Source organism: Pseudophryne corroboree (assembly GCF_028390025.1).
Source record: "Pseudophryne corroboree isolate aPseCor3 chromosome 3 unlocalized genomic scaffold, aPseCor3.hap2 SUPER_3_unloc_80, whole genome shotgun sequence".
Lineage (NCBI taxonomy): Eukaryota > Metazoa > Chordata > Amphibia > Anura > Myobatrachidae > Pseudophryne > Pseudophryne corroboree.
The window spans coordinates 463,546-483,459 of NW_026967575.1; the positions used below are offsets into that span (position 1 = coordinate 463,546).

The 19,914-nt window shown below is 45.1% G+C and overlaps 1 protein-coding gene and 1 pseudogene across 3 annotated transcripts in view; one reads left to right on the top strand and one right to left on the bottom strand.

Annotated features, from left to right (window-relative positions):
* LOC134984799 (zinc finger protein ZFP2-like) overlaps nt 1-4,918 on the bottom strand; it is a 57,675-nt gene extending 52,757 nt beyond the window's left edge. For 2 of the 3 annotated variants that reach the window (XM_063950283.1, XM_063950281.1), the window contains exons 1-4: nt 4,723-4,912; nt 4,387-4,465; nt 4,166-4,267; nt 3,133-4,008 (exon numbers count right to left, since the gene is read on the bottom strand). In XM_063950283.1, the coding sequence (XP_063806353.1) occupies nt 3,133-4,008; nt 4,166-4,267; nt 4,387-4,420 (1,012 nt within the window). In that variant the 5' untranslated portion in view covers nt 4,421-4,465; nt 4,723-4,912. Of the gene's footprint in view, nt 1-3,132; nt 4,009-4,165; nt 4,268-4,386; nt 4,466-4,722 lie in introns of all 3 variants that reach the window. The other variant, XM_063950282.1, reaches the window with a different exon arrangement.
* A 13,326-nt stretch (nt 4,919-18,244) lies between these two features.
* On the top strand, nt 18,245-18,363 carry LOC134984800 (5S ribosomal RNA; annotated as a pseudogene).
* Nucleotides 18,364-19,914: the final 1,551 nt, after the last annotated feature.

The following is a 19,914-nucleotide window of genomic DNA, read 5'->3' on the forward strand; positions in this document are numbered from 1 at the left end:
GGGAGGAGACTGGTCAGATCTCTGGGCTGGTAACACAGTGACATGATGTGAGGAGGAGAGCAGGAGTATAAAAGGGTCTGATGTCTCCTGATGTATGAGATACACCAGAGAGTGTGGGGAGGAGACTGGTCAGATCTCTGGGCTGGTAACACACAGTGACATGATGTGAGGGGGAGAGCAGGAGTATAATAGGGGCTGATGTCTCCTGATGTATGAGATACACCAGAGAGTGTGGGGAGGAGACTGGTCAGATCTCTGGGCTGGTAACATACAGTGATATGATGTGAGGGGGAGAGCAGGAGTATAATAGAGGCTGATGTCTCCTGATGTATGAGATACACCAGAGAGTGTGGGGAGGAGACTGGTCAGATCTCTGGGCTGGTAACACAGCGACATGATGTGAGGGGGAGAGCAGGAGTATAATAGGGGCTGATGGCTCCTGATGTATGAGGTACACCAGAGAGTGTGTGGAGGAGACTGGTCAGATCTCTGGGCTGGTAACACAGTGACATGATGTGAGGAGGACAGCAGGAGTATAATAGGGGCTGATGTCTCCTGATGTATGAGATACACCAGAGTGTGTGGGGAGGAGACTGGTCAGATCTCTGGGCTGGTAACACAGTGACATGATGTGAGGAGGACAGCAGGAGTATAATAGGGGCTGATGTCTCCTGATGTATGAGATACACCAGAGTGTGTGGGGAGGAGACTGGTCAGATCTCTGGGCTGGTAACACAGTGACATGATGTGAGGGGGAGAGCAGGAGTATAATAGGGGCTGATGTCTCCTGATGTATGAGATACACCAGAGAGTGTGGGGAGGAGACTGGTCAGATCTCTGGGCTGGTAACACAGTGACATGATGTGAGGAGGACAGCAGGAGTATAATAGGGGCTGATGGGTCCTGATGTATGAGATACACCAGAGACTGTGGGGAGGAGACTGGTCAGATCTCTGGGCTGGTAACACAGTGACATGATGTGAGGAGGAGAGCAGGAGTATAAAAGGGTCTGATGTCTCCTGATGTATGAGATACACCAGAGAGTTTGGGGAGGAGACTGGTCAGATCTCTGGGCTGGTAACACACAGTGACATGATGTGAGGGGGAGAGCAGGAGTATAATAGGGGCTGATGGCTCCTGATGTATGAGATACACCAGAGAGTGTGTGGAGGAGACTGGTCAGATCTCTGGGCTGGTAACACACAGTGACATGATGTGAGGGGGAGAGCAGGAGTATAATAGGGGCTGATGTCTCCTGATGTATTAGATACACCAGAGAGTGTGGGGAGGAGACTGGTCAGATCTCTGGGCTGGTAACACAGTGACATGATGTGAGGAGGACAGCAGGAGTATAATAGGGGCTGATGGCTCCTGATGTATGAGATACACCAGAGAGTATGGGAGGAGACTGGTCAAATCTCTGGGCTGGTAACACACAGTGACATGATGTGAGGGGGAGAGCAGGAGTATAATAGGGGCTGATGGGTCCTGATGTATGAGATACACCAGAGAGTGTGGGGAGGAGACTGGTCAGATCTCTGGGCTGGTAACACAGTGACATGATGTGAGGAGGAGAGCAGGAGTATAAAAGGGTCTGATGTCTCCTGATGTATGAGATACACCAGAGAGTGTGGGGAGGAGACTGGTCAGATCTCTGGGCTGGTAACATACAGTGACATGATGTGAGGGGGAGAGCAGGAGTATAATAGGGGCTGATGGCTCCTGATGTATGATATACACCAGAGAGTGTGGGGAGGAGACTGGTCAGTTCTCTGGGCTGGTGACACACAGTGACATGATGTGAGGGGTAGAGCAGGAGTATAATAGGGGCTGATGTCTCCTGATGTATGAGATACACCAGAGAGTATGGGGAGGAGACTGGTCAGATCTCTGGGCTGGTCACTGGCATGATGTGAGGGGAGAGCAGGAGTATAATAGGGGCTGATGGCTTATGAAGTATGAGATACACCAGAGAGTGTGGGGAGGAAACTGGTCAGATCTCTGGGCTGGTAACACACAGTGACATGATGTGAGGGGAGAGCAGGAGTATAATAGGGGCTGATGGCTCCTGATGTATGAGATACACCAGAGAGTGTGAGGAGGAGACTGGTCAGATCTCTGGGCTGGTAACACACAGTGACATGATGTGAGGAGGAGAGCAGGAGTATAATAGGGGCTGGTGGCTCCTGATGTATGAGATACACCAGAGAGTGTGGAGGACATTGGTCAGATATTTGGGCTGGTAACACACAGTGACATAATGTGAGGGAAGAGCAGGAGTATAATAGGGGTTGATGTCTCCTGATGTATGGGATACACCAGAGAGTGTGGGGAGGAGACTGGTCAGATCTCTGGGCTGGTCAGTGGCAGGATGTGAGGGGAGAGTAGGAGTATAATAGGATCTGATGTCTCCTGATGTATGAGATACACCAGAGAGTGTGGGGGGAGACTGGTCAGATCTCTGGGCTGGTAACACACAGTGACATGATGTGAGGGTGAGAGCAGGAGTATAATAGGGGCTGATGGCTCCTGATGTATGAGATACACCAGAGAGTGTGGGGAGGAAACTGGTCAGATATCTAGGCTGGTAACACACAGTGACATGATGTGAGAGGAGAGCAGGAGTATAATAGGGGCGGATGACTCCTGATGTATGAGATACACCAGAGAGTGTGGGGAGGAGACTGGTCAGATCTCTGGGCTGGTAACACACAGTGACATGATGTGAGGAGGAGAGGAGGAGTATAATAGGGTCTGATGGCTCCTGATGTATAAGATACACCAGAGAGTGTGGGCCGGAGACTGGTCAGATCTATGGCTGGTAACACACAGTGACATGATGTGAGGGGGAGAGCAGGAGTACAATAGGGGCTGATGGCTACTGATGTATGAGATACACAAGGGAGTATGGGGAGGAGACTGGTCAGATCTCTGGGCTTGTAACACATAGTGACATGATGTGAGGGGGAGAGCAGGAGTATAATAGGGGCTGATGGCTTCTGACTTCCCCACTGGGAAAATACATATTCCTCATTAGTTTGTACTGACAGAGGGTGTAGGATAAGAGATTGTTGTAGTGACTGAGCAAGGAGAATATGTGACTCTTTTCTGTAATTAGTGTTTATTACTCACCTGTGCTGATATCTGTAGGGATTTCCTCCTCCTTACACTGCTGATCACCCCTCACATACGTCTCTTCTTCTCCCTCTGTATCTTCTGCCTTTATATCAGTCACATACGTCTCTTCTTCTCCCTCTGTATCTTCTGTCTTTATATCAGACACATACGTCTCTTCTTCTCCCTCTGTATCTTCTGCCTTCATATCAGTCACATACGTCTCTTCTTCTCCCTCTATATCTTCTGCATTTATATCAGTCACATACGTTTCTTCTTCTCTCTTTATATCTTCTGCCTTTATATCAGTCACATACGTCTCTTCTTCTTCCTCTGTATCTTCTGCCTTTATATCAGTAACAAACGTCTCTTCTTCTCCCTCTATATCTTCTGCCTTTATATCAGTCACATACGTCTCTTCTTCTCTCTCTATATCTTCTGCCTTTATATCAGTCACATACGTCTCTTCTTCTCCCTCTATATCTTCTGCCTTTATATCAGTCACATACGTCTCTTCTTCTCCCTTTATATCTTCTGCCTTCATATCAGTCACATACGTATCTTCTTCTCCCTCTATATCTTCTGCCTTTATATCAGTCACATACGTCTCTTCTTCTCCCTCTATATCTTCTGCCTTCATATCAGTCACATACGTCTCTTCTTCTCCCTCTGTATCTTCTGCCTTTATATCAGTCACATACGTCTCTTCTTCTCCCTCCATATCTTCTGCCTTTATATCAGTCACATACGTCTCTTCTCTTCCCTCTATATCTTCTGCCTTTATATCAGTCACATATGTCTCTTCTTCTCCCTCTATATCTTCTGCCTTTATATCAGTCACATACGTCTCTTCTTCTCCCTCTATATCTTCTATTTTAATATCAGACAGACGTTCTACCTAAAAAAACCAAAAAACACTATAATGACATTTGCATACAGTCAGACTAGACTGAGGTGAAACAGTATAATATCAGTGTATAAGACACACAGCTTCTCTACAGATCATATAGTGATGGTCACTTTGGTATATTGAGGAGACCCTAAATCCCACCTACCTGATCCTCCTGTGGGATCCCGTGATTCTCCTCTGTACAATCCTGGGAATACAGAGGACGGGGACATCTCTCTGGGGTATCTCTGTTAATGGGTCCATCTGTAGGAGACACACAGTGACTGAGTACAGTGTATATATGTGATTATCATATTATGTGTGTATATAGGGGGCCCCCATACCTGCTCTCCCCTGTACAATACATGACAGTCTCCTCTTACCCAGAGATGTGAGGGGCCGGTGATTCTCCATCATCACGTCCTTGTACAGACCCCTGTGTTCCTCTATACACTCCTCCTCCTGCATGGAGACATAGACAGTGACATCCTGACACCTTATAGGCACCTGACACACACAGTGATACAGTCATCGCCCAGACACGTCCCCCGGTGTTACTGTATAATGTCCTATTCCCCAGCAGTCACCTCTCCAGTCATCACCCAGACACATCCCCTGGTGTTACTGTATAATGTCCCATTCCCAGCAGTCACCTCTCCAGTCATCACCCAGACACATCCCCTGGTGTTAATGTGTAATGCCCCATTCCCAGCAGTCACCCTCTCCAGTCAGCAGCTGAATGATCTTGTTGGTGAGTTCCAGGATCTTCTAGTCATTGTGTCTCTCATGTATCAGTGAGTGAGGTGGAGGCACTGTGATGGGGCTCTACGTCCTGCTTAGTCCTCCTGACACACGGGGATGGCTGCTGGGTGTCTCACACTCACCAGATGTCTTCTTCACTATTGTGTAACCCTGCAAAATGGAGAAGACATCAATATCTCTGTAAAAACTCCCAGATACCCACACCTCCCCGGTCATGTCCCTGTATTATTCCTATAGATATAAGTGACGTCACTGTGACACTCCCAGATACGTGCACCTCCCCAGTCATGTCATATTATTATTATAGATATAAGTGATGTCACTATCATGCTCTTAGACCAGCTCACCTCCCCAGTCATGTCCATGTATTATTACTATAGATATAGGTGATATCACAGTGACACTCATAGATCCCCTCACCTCCCCAGTCATGTCCCTGTATTATTACTATAGATATGTGATGTCACTGTTATGCTACCAGATCCCCTCACCTCCCCAGTCATGTCCCTGTATTATTTCTATAGGTATAAGTGATGTCACTGTGACACTCCCAGATACGTGCACCTCCCCAGTCATGTCATATTATTATTATAGATATAAGTGATGTCACTATCATGCTCTTAGACCAGCTCACCTCCCCAGTCATGTCCATGTATTATTACTATAGATATAGGTGATATCACAGTGACACTCATAGATCCCCTCACCTCCCCAGTCATGTCCCTGTATTATTACTATAGATATGTGATGTCACTGTTATGCTACCAGATCCCCTCACCTCCCCAGTCATGTCCCTGTATTATTTCTATAGGTATAAGTGATGTCACTGTGACACTACCTGGTCCCCCTCACCTTCCTAGTCATGTCCCTGTATTATTACTATTGATATAAGTGATGTCACTGTGACATTCCCAGATCCCCTCACCTCCCCAGTCATGTCTCTGTATTAATACTATAGATCAGGCATTCCCAACCACGGTCCTCAAGGCACACCAACAGTGCAGGTTTTAGTGATATCCAGGCTGCCGCACAGATGGTTAAATCAAAATAACTGAGCTACTAATTACGTCACCTGTGCTGGAGCCTGGATATCACTAAAACCTGCACGGTTGGTGTGCCTTGAGGACTGTGGTTGGGAATGCCTGCTATAGATATAAGTGATGTCAAAGTGACACTAACCGACTTCCTCACCTACCCAGTCATGTCCCTGTATTACTATAGATAATTGATGTCACTGTGACGCTCCCAGATACCCTCACCTCCCCAGTCATGTCCCTGTATTACATATATATATATATATATATATATATATATATGACGTCAGAGTGACTATCCCAGACCCTCTCACCTCCCCAGTCATGTCCCTGTCTTATTACTATAGATATAAGTGATGTCACTGTGACACTCCCAGATCTCATCACCTCCCCAGTCAAGTCCCTGTATTATTAATATAGATATAAGTGATGTCACTGTAACACTCCCAGATCCTCTCACCTCCCCAGTCATGTCCCTGTATTATTACTATAGATATAGGTGATATCACAGTGACACTCATAGATCCGCTCACCTCCCCAGTCATGTCCCTGTATTATTACTATAGATATGTGATGTCACTGTTATGCTACCAGATCCCCTCACCTCCCCAGTCATGTCCCTGTATTATTTCTATAGGTATAAGTGATGTCACTGTGACACTACCTGGTCCCCCTCACCTTCCTAGTCATGTCCCTGTATTATTACTATTGATATAAGTAATGTCACTGTGACATTCCCAGATCCCCTCGCCTCCCCAGTCATGTCTCTGTATTAATACTATAGATAAAAGTGATATCAAAGTGACACTACCAGACTCCCTCACCTACCCAGTCATGTCCCTGTATTACTATAGATATAATTGATGTCACTGTGACGCTCCCAGATACCCTCACCTCCCCAGTCATGTCCCTGTATTATATATATATATATATATATATATATGACATCAGAGTGACTATCCCAGACCCTCTCACCTCCCCAGTCATGTCCCTGTTTTATTACTATAGATATAAGTGATGTCACTGTGACACTCCCAGATCTCATCACCTCCCCAGTCAAGTCCCTGTATTATTAATATAGATATAAGTGATGTCACTGTAACACTCCCAGATCCTCTCACCTCCCCAGTCATTTCCCAGTATTATTACTATTATAAGTGATATCACTGTGACATTCCAAGGTGTGTGATATACATTTGCTTCATACTGCTCCAATTATCATCTGTTTCACATGCCAGGGATATTATGGTCTCTGCTTTAATATATCCTAGAATTGAAGCAATATTTTCAATCCCCACAATTACATATAATAATAATAATAATAATAATAATAATAATAATAATAACGACACTAAAGGCTGCACCCCAGTATAAAAATAATAACGTCTTTATTAACAGGACACCACAGATTGCTCCTCCCGTACAATAATAATAATAATAACAGGACACCACAGGCTGCTTACCCTGTATAATAATAACAGGAAACCACAAGCTGCTTCTCCTGTATAATAATAATAATAATTACAGGACACCAAATGCTGCTGCTCCCTCTGTTTAATAATAATAATAATAATAATAATAATAATAATAACTGGGTTCCACAGGCTGCCCCTCCTGTATAATAATAATAATGACTGGATTCCACAGGCTGCTCCTCTTGTATTATAATAATAACAGGACACCACAGGCTGCTACTCATGTATTATAATAATAACAGGACACCAAAGGCTGCTACTCATGTATTATAATAATAACAGGACACCAAAGGCTGCTCCCCCTGAATAATAATAATAATAACAGAACACCAGAGACTGTTCCCACTGTATTATAATAATAATAATAATAATACAGGTTGAGTATCCCATATCCATATATTCCGAAATATGGAATATTCCGAAATACAGAATTTTTTGACGGAGAGTGAGAAAGTGAAACTTTGTTTTCTGATGGCTCAATGTACACAAACTTTGTTTAATAGACCGAGTTATTAAAAATATTGTATTAAATGACCTCCAGTCTGTGTGTATAAGGTGTATATGAAACATTAATGAATTGTGTGAATGTAGACACACTTTGTTTAATGCACAAAGTTATTAAAAATAATGGCTAAAATGACCTTCAGGCTGTGTGTATAAGGTGTATATGAAACATAAATGCATTCTGTGCTTAGATTTAGGTCCCATCGCCATGATATCTCATTATGTTATGCAATTATTCCAAAATACGGAAAAATCCGATATCCAAAATACCTCTGGTCCCAAGCATTTTGGATAAGGGAGACTCAACCTGTAATAATAATAATAATAATAATAATAATAATAATAACAACAACAACAACAACAACAACAACAACAAGAAGACACCACAGGCTGCTCCCTCTGTATAAAAATAACAACAACAAGACACCACAGGCTGCTTCCCCTGTATAATAATAATAACAACAAGACACCACAGGCTGCTTCCCCTGTAAAATAATAATAATAATAATAACAATAGGACACCATAGGCTGTTTCCCTGTATAATAATAATAATAATAATAATAATAATAATAATAATAAAAGGACACCAAAAGCTACTCCCCCGGAATAATAAAAACAACAACAGGACACTACAGGCTGCTCCCCCTGTATAATAATAACAACAACAGGAGACCACAGGTTGCTCCCCCTGTATAATAATAATAAAAATAATAATAATAATAACAGGACACCACTGGCTGCTCCTCCTGTATAATAATAATATCAGGACACTACAGAATGCTCCTCCTGTATTATAATAATAATAATAATAATAATAATAATAACAATAATAAAATAACAGGACACCACAGGCTGCTCCTCCTGTATAATAATAATAATAATAATAAAATAACAGGACACCACAGGCTGCTCCCCCTGTTTAATAACAGGACACAAAAAGAAATAAATCTGCACAGAATATAACAATTATTTTACAATGAATTAGAAGTATTATCGTTAAACCAACATAAAAGCATACTAGAATTATACATTCAGCAAACGGTTGGTGGTGCTCCCGAAAGATAGTTATGACAACTATGAAACAACAAAATATGGTCGTTTAAAGAGAACAAAGGACCAAAAAAAAGCAACTATAAGCCGTTTCCTGGGCACACTTGAAAACTTGAAAAAAAATGTGGGAAATGATGAAATTATTAAGACATAACTTTTATTAATGTATACTTTAAGAGAAGATGAGAGCTGGCATCAATAATTAAATAAGAATTTACTTACCGATAATTCTATTTCTCGTAGTCCGTAGTGGATGCTGGGACTCCGTCAGGACCATGGGGAATAGCGGCTCCGCAGGAGACTGGGCACAAAAGTAAAAGCTTTAGGACTGCCTGGTGTGTACTGGCTCCTCCCCCTATGACCCTCCTCCAAGCCTCAGTTAAGATACTGTGCCCGGACGAGCGTACACAATAAGGAAGGATTTTTGAATCCCGGGTAAGACTCATACTAGCCACACCAATCACACCATATAACTTGTGATCTAAACCCAGTTAACAGTATGATAACATGAGGAGCCTCCAGAAAAGATGGCTCACTACAACAAAACCCGAATTTTTGGCAACAATAACTATACACAAGTATTGCAGACAATCCGCACTTGGGATGGGCGCCCAGCATCCACTACGGACTACGAGAAATAGAATTATCGGTAAGTAAATTCTTATTTTCTCTGACGTCCTTGTGGATGCTGGGACTCCGTCAGGACCATGGGGATTATACCAAAGCTCCCAAACGGGCGGGAGAGTGCGGATGACTCTGCAGCACCGAATGAGAGAACTCCAGGTCCTCCTTAGCCAGGGTATCAAATTTGTAGAATTTGACAAACGTGTTTTCCCCTGACCACGTAGCTGCTCGGCAAAGTTGTAAAGCCGATACCCCTCGGGCAGCCGCCCAAGATAAGCCCACCTTCCTTGTGGAATGGGCATTGACAGATTTTGGTTGTGGCAGGCCTGCCACAGAATGTGCAAGCTGAATTGTACTACAAATCCAACGAGCAATCGTTTGCTTAGAAGCAGGGGCACCCAGCTTGTTGGGTGCATACAGGATAAACAGCGAGTCAGATTTCCTGACTCCAGCCGTCCTGGAAACATATATTTTCAGGGCCCTGACTACATCTAGTAACTTGGAAACCTCCAAGTCCCCAGTAGCCGCAGGCACCACAATAGGTTGGTTTAGGTGAAACGCTGAAACCACCTTAGGGAGTCCTCAATTCCGCCTTAGCCGAATGAAATATCAGGTAAGGGCTTTTACAGGATAAAGCCGCCAATTCTGAAACGCGCCTGGCTGAAGCCAGGGCCAACAGCATTACCACTTTCCATGTGAGATATTTTAAATCCACTGTGGCAAGTGGTTCGAACCAATGTGATTTTAGGAATCCCAAAACCACATTGAGATCCCAGGGTGCCACTGGAGGCACAAAGGGAGGCTGTATATGCAGTATCCCCTTTACAAAAGTCTGGACTTCAGGAACTGAAGCCAATTCTTTCTGGAAGAAAAATCGACAAGGCCGAAATTTGAACCTTAATGGATCCTAATTTTAGGCCCATGGACAGTCCTGTTTGCAGGAAATGCAGGAAACGACCTAGTTGAAATTCCTCTGTCGGGGCCTTCCTGGCCTCACACCACGCAACATATTTCCTCCAAATACGGTGATAATGTTGTGCAGTTACATCCTTCCTGGCTTTGATCAAGGTAGGGATGACTTCATCTGGAATGCCTTTTTCCTTCAGGATCCGGCGTTCAACCGCCATGCCGTCAAACGCAGCCGCGGTAAGTCTTGGAACAGACAGGGTCCTTGCAGAAGCAGGTCCCTTCTTAGAGGTAGAGGCCACGGATACTCCGTGAGCATCTCTTGAAGTTCCGGGTACCAAGTCCTTCTTGGCCAATCCGGAGCCACGAGTATAGTTCTTACTCCTCTCCGTCTTATAATCCTCAGTACCTTTGGTATGAGAGGCAGAGGAGGGAACACATACACTGACTGGTACACCCACGGTGTTACAAGAGCGTCCACCGCTATTGCCTGAGGGTCCCTTGACCTGGCGCAATACCTGTCTAGTTTTTTGTTGAGGCGGGACACTATCATGTCCACCTTTGGTTTTTCCCAACGGTTTACAATCACTTGGAAGACTTCTGGATGAAGTCCCCACTCTCCCGGGTGGAGATCGTGTCTGCTGAGAAAATCTGCTTCCCAGTTGTCCACTCCGGGAATGAACACTGCTGACAGTGCTATCACATGATTTTCCGCCCAGCGAAGAATCCTTGCAGCTTCTGCCATCGCTCTCCTGATTCTTGTGCCGCCCTATCTGTTTACGTGGGCGAGTGCCGTGATGTTGTCCGACTGGATCAACACCGGCTGACCCTGAAGCAGAGGCCTTGCTTGACTTAGGGCATTGTAAATGGCCCTTAGTTCCAGGATATTTTTGTGAAATGACGTTTCCATGCTTGACCACAAGCCCTGGAAATTTCTTCCCTGTGTGACTGCTCCCCAGCCTCTCAGGCTGGCATCCGTGGTCACCAGGACCCAGTCCTGAATGCCGAATCTGCGGCCCTCTAGTAGATGAGCACTCTGCAACCACCACAGGAGAGACACCCTTGTCCTCGGAGACAGGGTTATCCGCTGATGCATCTGAAGATGCGATCCGGACCATTTGTCCAGCAGATCCCACTGAAAAGTTCTTGCATGGAATCTGTCGAATGGAATTGCTTCGCAAGAAGCCACCATTTTTCCCAGGACCCTTGTGCATTGATGCACTGACACTTGGCCTGGTTTTAGGAGGTTCCTGACTAGCTCGGATAACTCCCTGGCTTTCTACTCCGGGAGAAACACCTTTTTCTGGACTGTGTCCAGAATCATCCCTAGGAACAGCAGACGTGTCGTTGGAATCAGCTGCGATTTTGGAATATTTAGAATCCACCCGTGCTGTCGTAGCACTACTTGAGATAGTGCTACTCCGACCTCTAACTGTTCCCTGGACCTTGCCCTTATCAGGAGATCGTCCAAGTAAGGGATAATTAAGACGCCTTTTCTTCTAAGAAGAATCATCATTTCGGCCATTACCTTGGTAAAGACCCGGGGTGCCGTGGACAATCCAAACGGCAGCGTCTGAAACTGATAATGACAGTTCTGTACAACAAACCTGAGGTACCCTTGGTGAGAAGGGCAAATTGGGACATGGAGGTAAGCATCCTTGATGTCCAGAGACACCATATAGTCCCCTTCTTCCAGGTTCGCTATCACTGCTCTGAGTGACTCCATCTTGAATTTGAACCTTTGTATGTAAGTGTTCAAGGATTTCAGATTTAAAATAGGTCTCACCGAGCCGTCCGGCTTCGGTACCACAAACAGCGTGGAATAATACCCCTTTCCCTGTTGTAGGAGGGGTACCTTGATTATCACCTGCTGGGAGTACAGCTTGTGAATAGCTTCCAATACCGCCTCCCTGTCGGAGGGAGACGTTGGTAAAGCAGACTTCAGGAACCGGCGAGGGGGAGACGTCTCGAATTCCAATTTGTACCCCTGAGATACTACCTGCAGGATCCAGGGGTCCACTTGCGAGTGAGCCCACTGCGCGCTGAAATTCTTGAGACGGCCCCCCACCGTACCTGAGTCCGCTTGTAAGGCCCCAGCGTCATGCTGAGGACTTGGCAGAAGCGGGGGAGGGCTTCTGTTCCTGGGAAGAGGCTGCCTGCTGCAGTCTTTTTCCCCTTCCTCTGCCCCGGGGCAGAAATGAGTGGCCTTTTGCCCGCTTGCCCTTATGGGGACGAAAGGACTGAGCCTGAAAAGACGGTGTCTTTTTCTGCTGAGAGGTAACCTGGGGTAAAAATGTGGATTTTCCAGCCGTTGCCGTGGCCAACAGGTCCGATAGACCGACCCCAAATAACTCCTCCCCTTTATACGGCAATACTTCCATATGCCGTTTGGAATCTGCATCACCTGACCACTGTCGCGTCCATAACCCTCTTCTGGCAGAAATGGACAGCGCACTTACTCTTGATGCCAGAGTGCAAATATCCCTCTGTGCATCTCGCATATATAGAAATGCATCCTTTAAATGCTCTATAGTCAATAATATACTGTCCCTGTCCAGGGTATCAATATTTTCAGTCAGGGAATCCGACCAAGCCACCCCAGCACTGCACATCCAGGCTGAGGCGATTGCTGGTCGCAGTATAACACCAGTATGTGTGTATATACTTTTTAGGATATTTTCCAGATTCCTATCAGCTGGCTCCTTGAGGGCGGCCGTCTCAGGAGATGGTAACGCCACTTGTTTTGATAAGCGTGTGAGCGCTTTATCTACCCTAGGGGGTGTTTCCCAACGTGCCCTAATCTCTGGCGGGAAAGGGTATAATGCCAATAATTTTTTAGAAATTAGCAGTTTTTTATCGGGGGAAACCCACGCTTCATCACACACTTCATTTAATTCATCTGATTCAGGAAAAACTACGGGTAGTTTTTTCACATCCCACATAATACCCTTTTTTGTGGTACTTGTAGTATCAGAAATGTTCAAAACCTCCTTCATTGCCGTGATCATGTAACGTGTGGCCCTACTGGAAATCACGTTTGTTTCCTCACCGTCGACACTAGAGTCAGTGTCCGTGTCTGGGTCTGTGTCGACCTGAGGTAACGGGAGCTTTAGAGCCCCTGACGGTGTCTGAGACGCCTGGACAGGCACTAGCTGATTTGCCGGCTGTCTCATGTCGTCAACAGTCTTTTGTAAAGTGCTGACACTATCACGTAATTTCTTCCATAAGACCATCCAGTCAGATGTCGACTCCCTAGGGGGTGACATCACGATTACAGGCAATTGCTCCGCCTCCATACCATTTTCCTCCTCATACATGTCGACACAAACGTACTGACACACAGCACACATACAGGGAATGCTCTGATAGAGGACAGGACCCCACTAGACCTTTGGGAAGACAGAGGGAGAGTTTGCCAGCACACACCAGAGCGCTATATATATACAGGGATAACCTTATATAAGTGTATTTCCCTTATATAGCTGCTGTATAGATTTATCTGCCAAATTAGTGCCCCCCCTCTCTTGTTTTACCCTGTTTCTGTAGTGCAGGACTGCAGGGGAGAGTCAGGGAGACATCCTTCCAGCGGAGCTGTGAGGGAAAATGGCGCTTGTGTGCTGAGGAGATAGGCTCCGCCCCCTTCTCGGCGGCCTTTCTCCCGCTTTTTTATGGAAAACTGGCAGGGGTTAAATGCATCCATATAGCCCAGGATCTATATGTGATATATTTTTTGCCATTAAAAGTATTTTTATTGCGTCTTAGGGCGCCCCCCCCCCCCAGCGCCCTGCACCCTCAGTGACCGCAGTGTGAAGTGTGCTGAGAGCAATGGCGCACAGCTGCGGTGCTGTGCGCTACCTTATTGAAGACAGGACGTCTTCTGCCGCCGCTTTCCCGGACCTCTTCTGTCTTCTGGCTCTGTAAGGGGGCCGGCGGCGCGGCTCCGGGACCCATCCATGGCTGGGCCTGTGATCGGTCCCTCTGGAGCTAATGTCCAGTAGCCAATAAGCCCAATCCACTTTGCACGCAGGTGAGTTCGCTTCTTCTCCCCTTAGTCCCTCGGTGCAGTGAGCCTGTTGCCAGCAGGACTCACTGAAAATAAAAAAACTTTGCCGAGCAGCTACGTGGTCAGGGGAAAACACGTTTGTCAAATTCTACAAATTTGATACCCTGGCTAAGGAGGACCTGGAGTTCTCTCATTCGGTGCTGCAGAGTCATCCGCACTCTCCCGCCCGTTTGGGAGCTTTGGTATAATCCCCATGGTCCTGACGGAGTCCCAGCATCCACAAGGACGTCAGAGAAAATAAGAATTTACTTACCGATAATTCTATTTCTCGTAGTCCGTAGTGGATGCTGGGCGCCCATCCCAAGTGCGGATTGTCTGCAATACTTGTATATAGTTATTGTTGCCAAAAATTCGGGTTTTGTTGTAGTGAGCCATCTTTTCTGGAGGCTCCTCATGTTATCATACTGTTAACTGGGTTTAGATCACAAGTTATATGGTGTGATTGGTGTGGCTAGTATGAGTCTTACCCGGGATTCAAAAATCCTTCCTTATTGTGTACGCTCGTCCGGGCACAGTATCTTAACTGAGGCTTGGAGGAGGGTCATAGGGGGAGGAGCCAGTGCACACCAGGCAGTCCTAAAGCTTTTACTTTTGTGCCCAGTCTCCTGCGGAGCCGCTATTCCCCATGGTCCTGATGGAGTCCCAGCATCCACAAGGACGTCAGAGAAAAGAACATGGGTGTTCACGTGTACTAATGTACCTGTTATGGCCAGAATAATGATTTAAGTGAGCGAAAATAAAAAAAAACTCATTCACAAAGATAAATCATACAGATCCTCTATGATCGGATTTTTATGAGTGAGGTCACTACCTCGAGTCCAATATACAGGTACACCACTGATTTTCTGGCAACCGATGATCCGGAACCTCTTTTAATCCGGACAATTTTGATTTGTCCGGATTAAAGGGGGTTAGGGACATCCTTTAATCCGGAACATTTTCTGTGCATGGGCGTAACACGCAATACGCGCAAGTGTCAGTGGGGCTGTTATGGCGTCCACATCGGCCGAACACACAGCCTGAGCCTGATACCTGTTTTGCCTATAAACAGTTTGGATACACTATTGTGTTTATTCATTAATTAATATACTGTAGCATATATTTTACTATTTATTGCTTTAGAAATGTTCTGAAGGTGCAAAATTAGTTCCCACTGTTAATCCGGCAAAATCGATAATCCGGCACGGCACTGGAACCGAGGATGCCGGAAAATCGGTAGTGTACCTGTAATCTGATAAATGCTGTAACCTGTGACCAGGTTAATGCACTGGGTCCCAAAGTGTTTTAGCTGCTGGAGAATAAAATACCTACGGTACCTAGTATTCCCTGGTGGTTCCCCATCCAGGTACTGACCAGGCCCTGCAGTGCTTGGGTTCTAAGATCAGACGAAAATACAAACTCCCTCTCCCACCAGCCCAGGAAGAGGTTGGCGTACGTCGGGGCACAAGCTCCCCCCATCGCTGTTCCTCTTACCTGGGTGTAGAAGAGGTTGTTGATAGTTAAATAGTTCTTGTTTAATACACATTGAAGAAGTTGTAACAGAAATTGGTGAAAATCATCCATTCCCCACATTCTCAGAAAGTATTCTACCGCTTGGATGCCAAGGTCATGTTTGATGCTTGTATATAACGCCTCAACATCAAGGCTCATGAGGAGATGTGTTTCTTCCAAATGTATATCACTGATCTTTCTGAGGACATCAGTTGTATCACTGGTATATGATGGGAGTTCCAAAACGTAGTCCCTAAGATGTGTGTCCAAAAATGTGCAGGCTCTTTCTAGTAGGCCGCCGTTTCCTGAGACTATGGGCCGACCAGGGGGGTCCCGGAGACCTTTGGTAAAAGGTAAAATGTAGGTACTCGAGGATTATTTACAGTTAGATAGTCCTGCTCTGACTTGGTTATAGTGCCTTCGTGATATGCCCTGTTTATGATATTAATATAGAGTTTAGTGTACCTTTCTGTAGGGTAAAAAATACTCTTCTGGTAGCACGACTGGTCGTCCAGGTGTTTCTTGGCTTGTTTGAGATATAATTCTGTTGGCCAGATCACATTTCCTCCTTTATCCAACGGTTTCAGAACTACGTCGGTCCAGGTTTTGATCTCCTGGAGCGTCCTCCGTTCATTCGGTATCAGATTATCTGCAGGGTGACGGTATTTCTTATTCAGATATAATCTGTCCAGATCCCGAGTTACCAAGTTCGGGAAAACTTTACCCTCTGGGCATAAGGAATCCTTGGGAAAAAAGATGGATTTTTTCTTCAGCAAGGGTCTCGATTGTTGTGTAGTGGGAATTGATTCATTAGGGTCAGCAAGTTCCTCCAATGTGGCCAGAGCTAGCCTTTCTTGTGACGATAGATTTTCCAAGTCAGAGGAGGATTCAGATGTTCCTGTTCTCTCTGTAAAAATTTTTGTTAATGATAATTTCCGTACAAAAAGTTGTAATTTCCGGTTTGCTCACTGTAGTAGATCCAGGTCTTTATCTCTTACCCATCCTACATATCTAACTCTTTCCCCCCCACACATTTTCAGAATCCCCTAATTATCCATTTTGGTAATTAATTTTTATTATCTATCTTTTTTCCTTTTTCCCCTCCTCCTTTTCTCCCCCCTAACAACCCTCTCCCCCCCCCCCCCCACCTTTCCCTTTCTTTCCCCCCACCCCCTTTTTCCCAAACCCCCCCTGTAGGTACATCACACCTACAATTCCTCCGGATTTAATATAAATAACCATGTCTTGCTCCTAATAAATGACACCTAATCTGACATGTATTCATAGCCTGCAATCCCCTGTAATTGATACTTTTCACTTTATACAAAAAAAAATTTTTATCTCATATTTCCCCCTTTTTTGTTTTATTAATTTTTTCCTTTTTAAGTTGTATTTTTTATTCTTATTTCATATATATTAATTTTCAATATAGAATTTACTATCCTCATTTTCTGTTCTCCAAACTTAATCAGTTTAGCTGGATAACAATTTAATTATACTCTTAATGATATACTGCTTAATCAATTAGTTCTAACTTGTTGAAATCTATTCTCAACCTCAGGTGATGTAGCTAACTTAGATGCTTTCCCTACCTCTCCCACTAAGTGATAGGCTGCGCCCTTACATAAATACTGGCAGTGGGGAACTCCGAGAGCAGGCGATCATGTGATCAAGCTCTTGGAGCGAAACGTGCGTCACTTCCGGTTCCGGCGCCTGAACTTCCGGTCGCACAGACCGCGGCCGCCTCACTCCTCGATTCCTGCACTGTCCACCAGTCTGAGGGTCTCCTGAACAGGTTGGGTAAGGAAACGGGTTCTCCTTGCCCAAACCACAGCTCCCCCGTGTTCTCCCATAAGGTCCACCATATGCTTCCCCGGCTAACAGGTGAAAGCTGATTATCTCCTGTTATGTAATGTATTTAGACTCTTATATTTTTTGTGCATAACATCTCTTTTTTGGTGCATGATTACTGGGTAAGGGGTGAGAAAGAGGCTGCAACTGTAATTACTATACTAAAACCAATATCAGAGAATGAATTGTACTGTAGACACTTTTTTTTTTATTGTTTTGATTATTGTGGGCACCACAAAGCCCTCCTATTGCTCAGGCTATTTGAGAGCATAACTGCAATAGAGTTTGAGTTTGGGAATCCTAACCCCAAGACCCCACAGTCATTATTACTGCCTCAAATCACCACTGACTAGATCCCTCAGCAAAATCTAGCAATTTATTGTATCAACTTATTGTACAAATATAACCTGGTATTTATTCTGTGGTGGACATTCTGGGTCCCAATACAATCGGTCAATGGTGCGCCTAGGAGACAGACTTAACTACGGTCAGACCGCACTGAGTATGCCCAAACTCGTCTGATCTTGGAACCCAAGCACTGCAGGGCCTGGTCAGTACCTGGATGGGGAACCACCAGGGAATACTAGGTACCGTAGGTATTTTACTCTCCAGCAGTTAAAACACTTTGGGGCCCAGTGCATTAACCTGGTCACAGGTTACAGCATTTATCAGATTATATCGGACGCGAGGGTAGTGACCTCACTCATATAAAAATCCGATCATAGAGGATCTGTATGATTTATCTTTGTGGATGAGGTTTTATTTATTTTCGATCACTTAAATCATTATTCTGCCCATAACAGGTACATTAGTACACGTGAACACCCATGTTCTTTAATTATTGATGCCAGCTCTCGTCTTCTCTTAAAGTATACATTAATAAAAGTTATGTCTTAATAATTTCATCATTTCCCCAAAAAAAATTTACGTTTTCAAGTGTGCCCAGGAAAAGGCTTATAGTTGCTTATTTTTGGTCTTTTGTTCTCTTTGAAGGACCATACTTTGTTGTTTCATAATAACAGGACACCACAGGCTACTCCCCCTGTATAACAATAACAACAGGACACCGCAGGCTGCTCCCCCTGTATTATAATAATAACAACAACAACAACTGGACACTACAGGCTGCTCCCCCTGTATAATAACAACAACAACTGTACACCACAGGCTGCTGCCCCGGTAAAATAATAACAGGGCACCACAGGCTGCTCCCCCTGTATAATAATAATAATAACAGGACACCACAGGCTGCTCCTCCTTTATAATAATAATAATAACAGGGCACCACAGGCTGCTCCTCCTGTATAATATAAATAACATGAAACCACAGGCTACACCCCCTGTATAATAATAATAATAACAAAATGACACCACAGGCTGCTCACCCTGCATAATAATAACATCAATACACCACAGGCTGCTCCTCCTGTATAATATTAATAACAGGTCACCACAGGCTGCACCCCCTGTATAATAATAATAATAATAATAATAACAACATGACACCACAGGCTGCTCCCCCTGTATAATAATAACATCAATACACCACAGGCTGCTCCTCCTGTATAATATTAATAACAGGTCACCACAGGCTGCACCCCCTGTATAATAATATCAGGACACCACAGGCTGCTCCCCCTGTATATTAATAATAACAGGGCACCACAGGCTGCTCCCCCTGTATATTAATAATAACAGGGCACCACAGGCTGCTCCCCCTGTATAATAATAATAATAACAGGACACCACAGGCTGCTCCCCCTGTATAGTAAGACGCCATTACCTGATCTCCACGGACACTGGGAGGCTGCAGCAGTCGATGAAAACTCACTTCCTCTATGTGGACCGCACAGTCCGGAAGTAAGGTGGAACGCACAGGCCGAAAGTAGTGTATGATTGGCAACGGCTGCTACCTGGTTACTGGCCCCGCCCCTCCTCCACACCACCCACAGCCCAGCCCTCTGTAAGCCTTCTTACCATACATGTCCTCAGTGCAGGAGCCGGCGGCCATTTTCTTGTAGACCAGTCCGGCAGCAGCAATAGGTTCCCTGGATGTGTAGTGACGTCAGGAGCGGCGGCCATTTTCCCCTGGTCTGAGCTCCGCCTTCCTTCTATCATTCCCACAAGGCAGCAGGAGCAGAGAGCAGCCA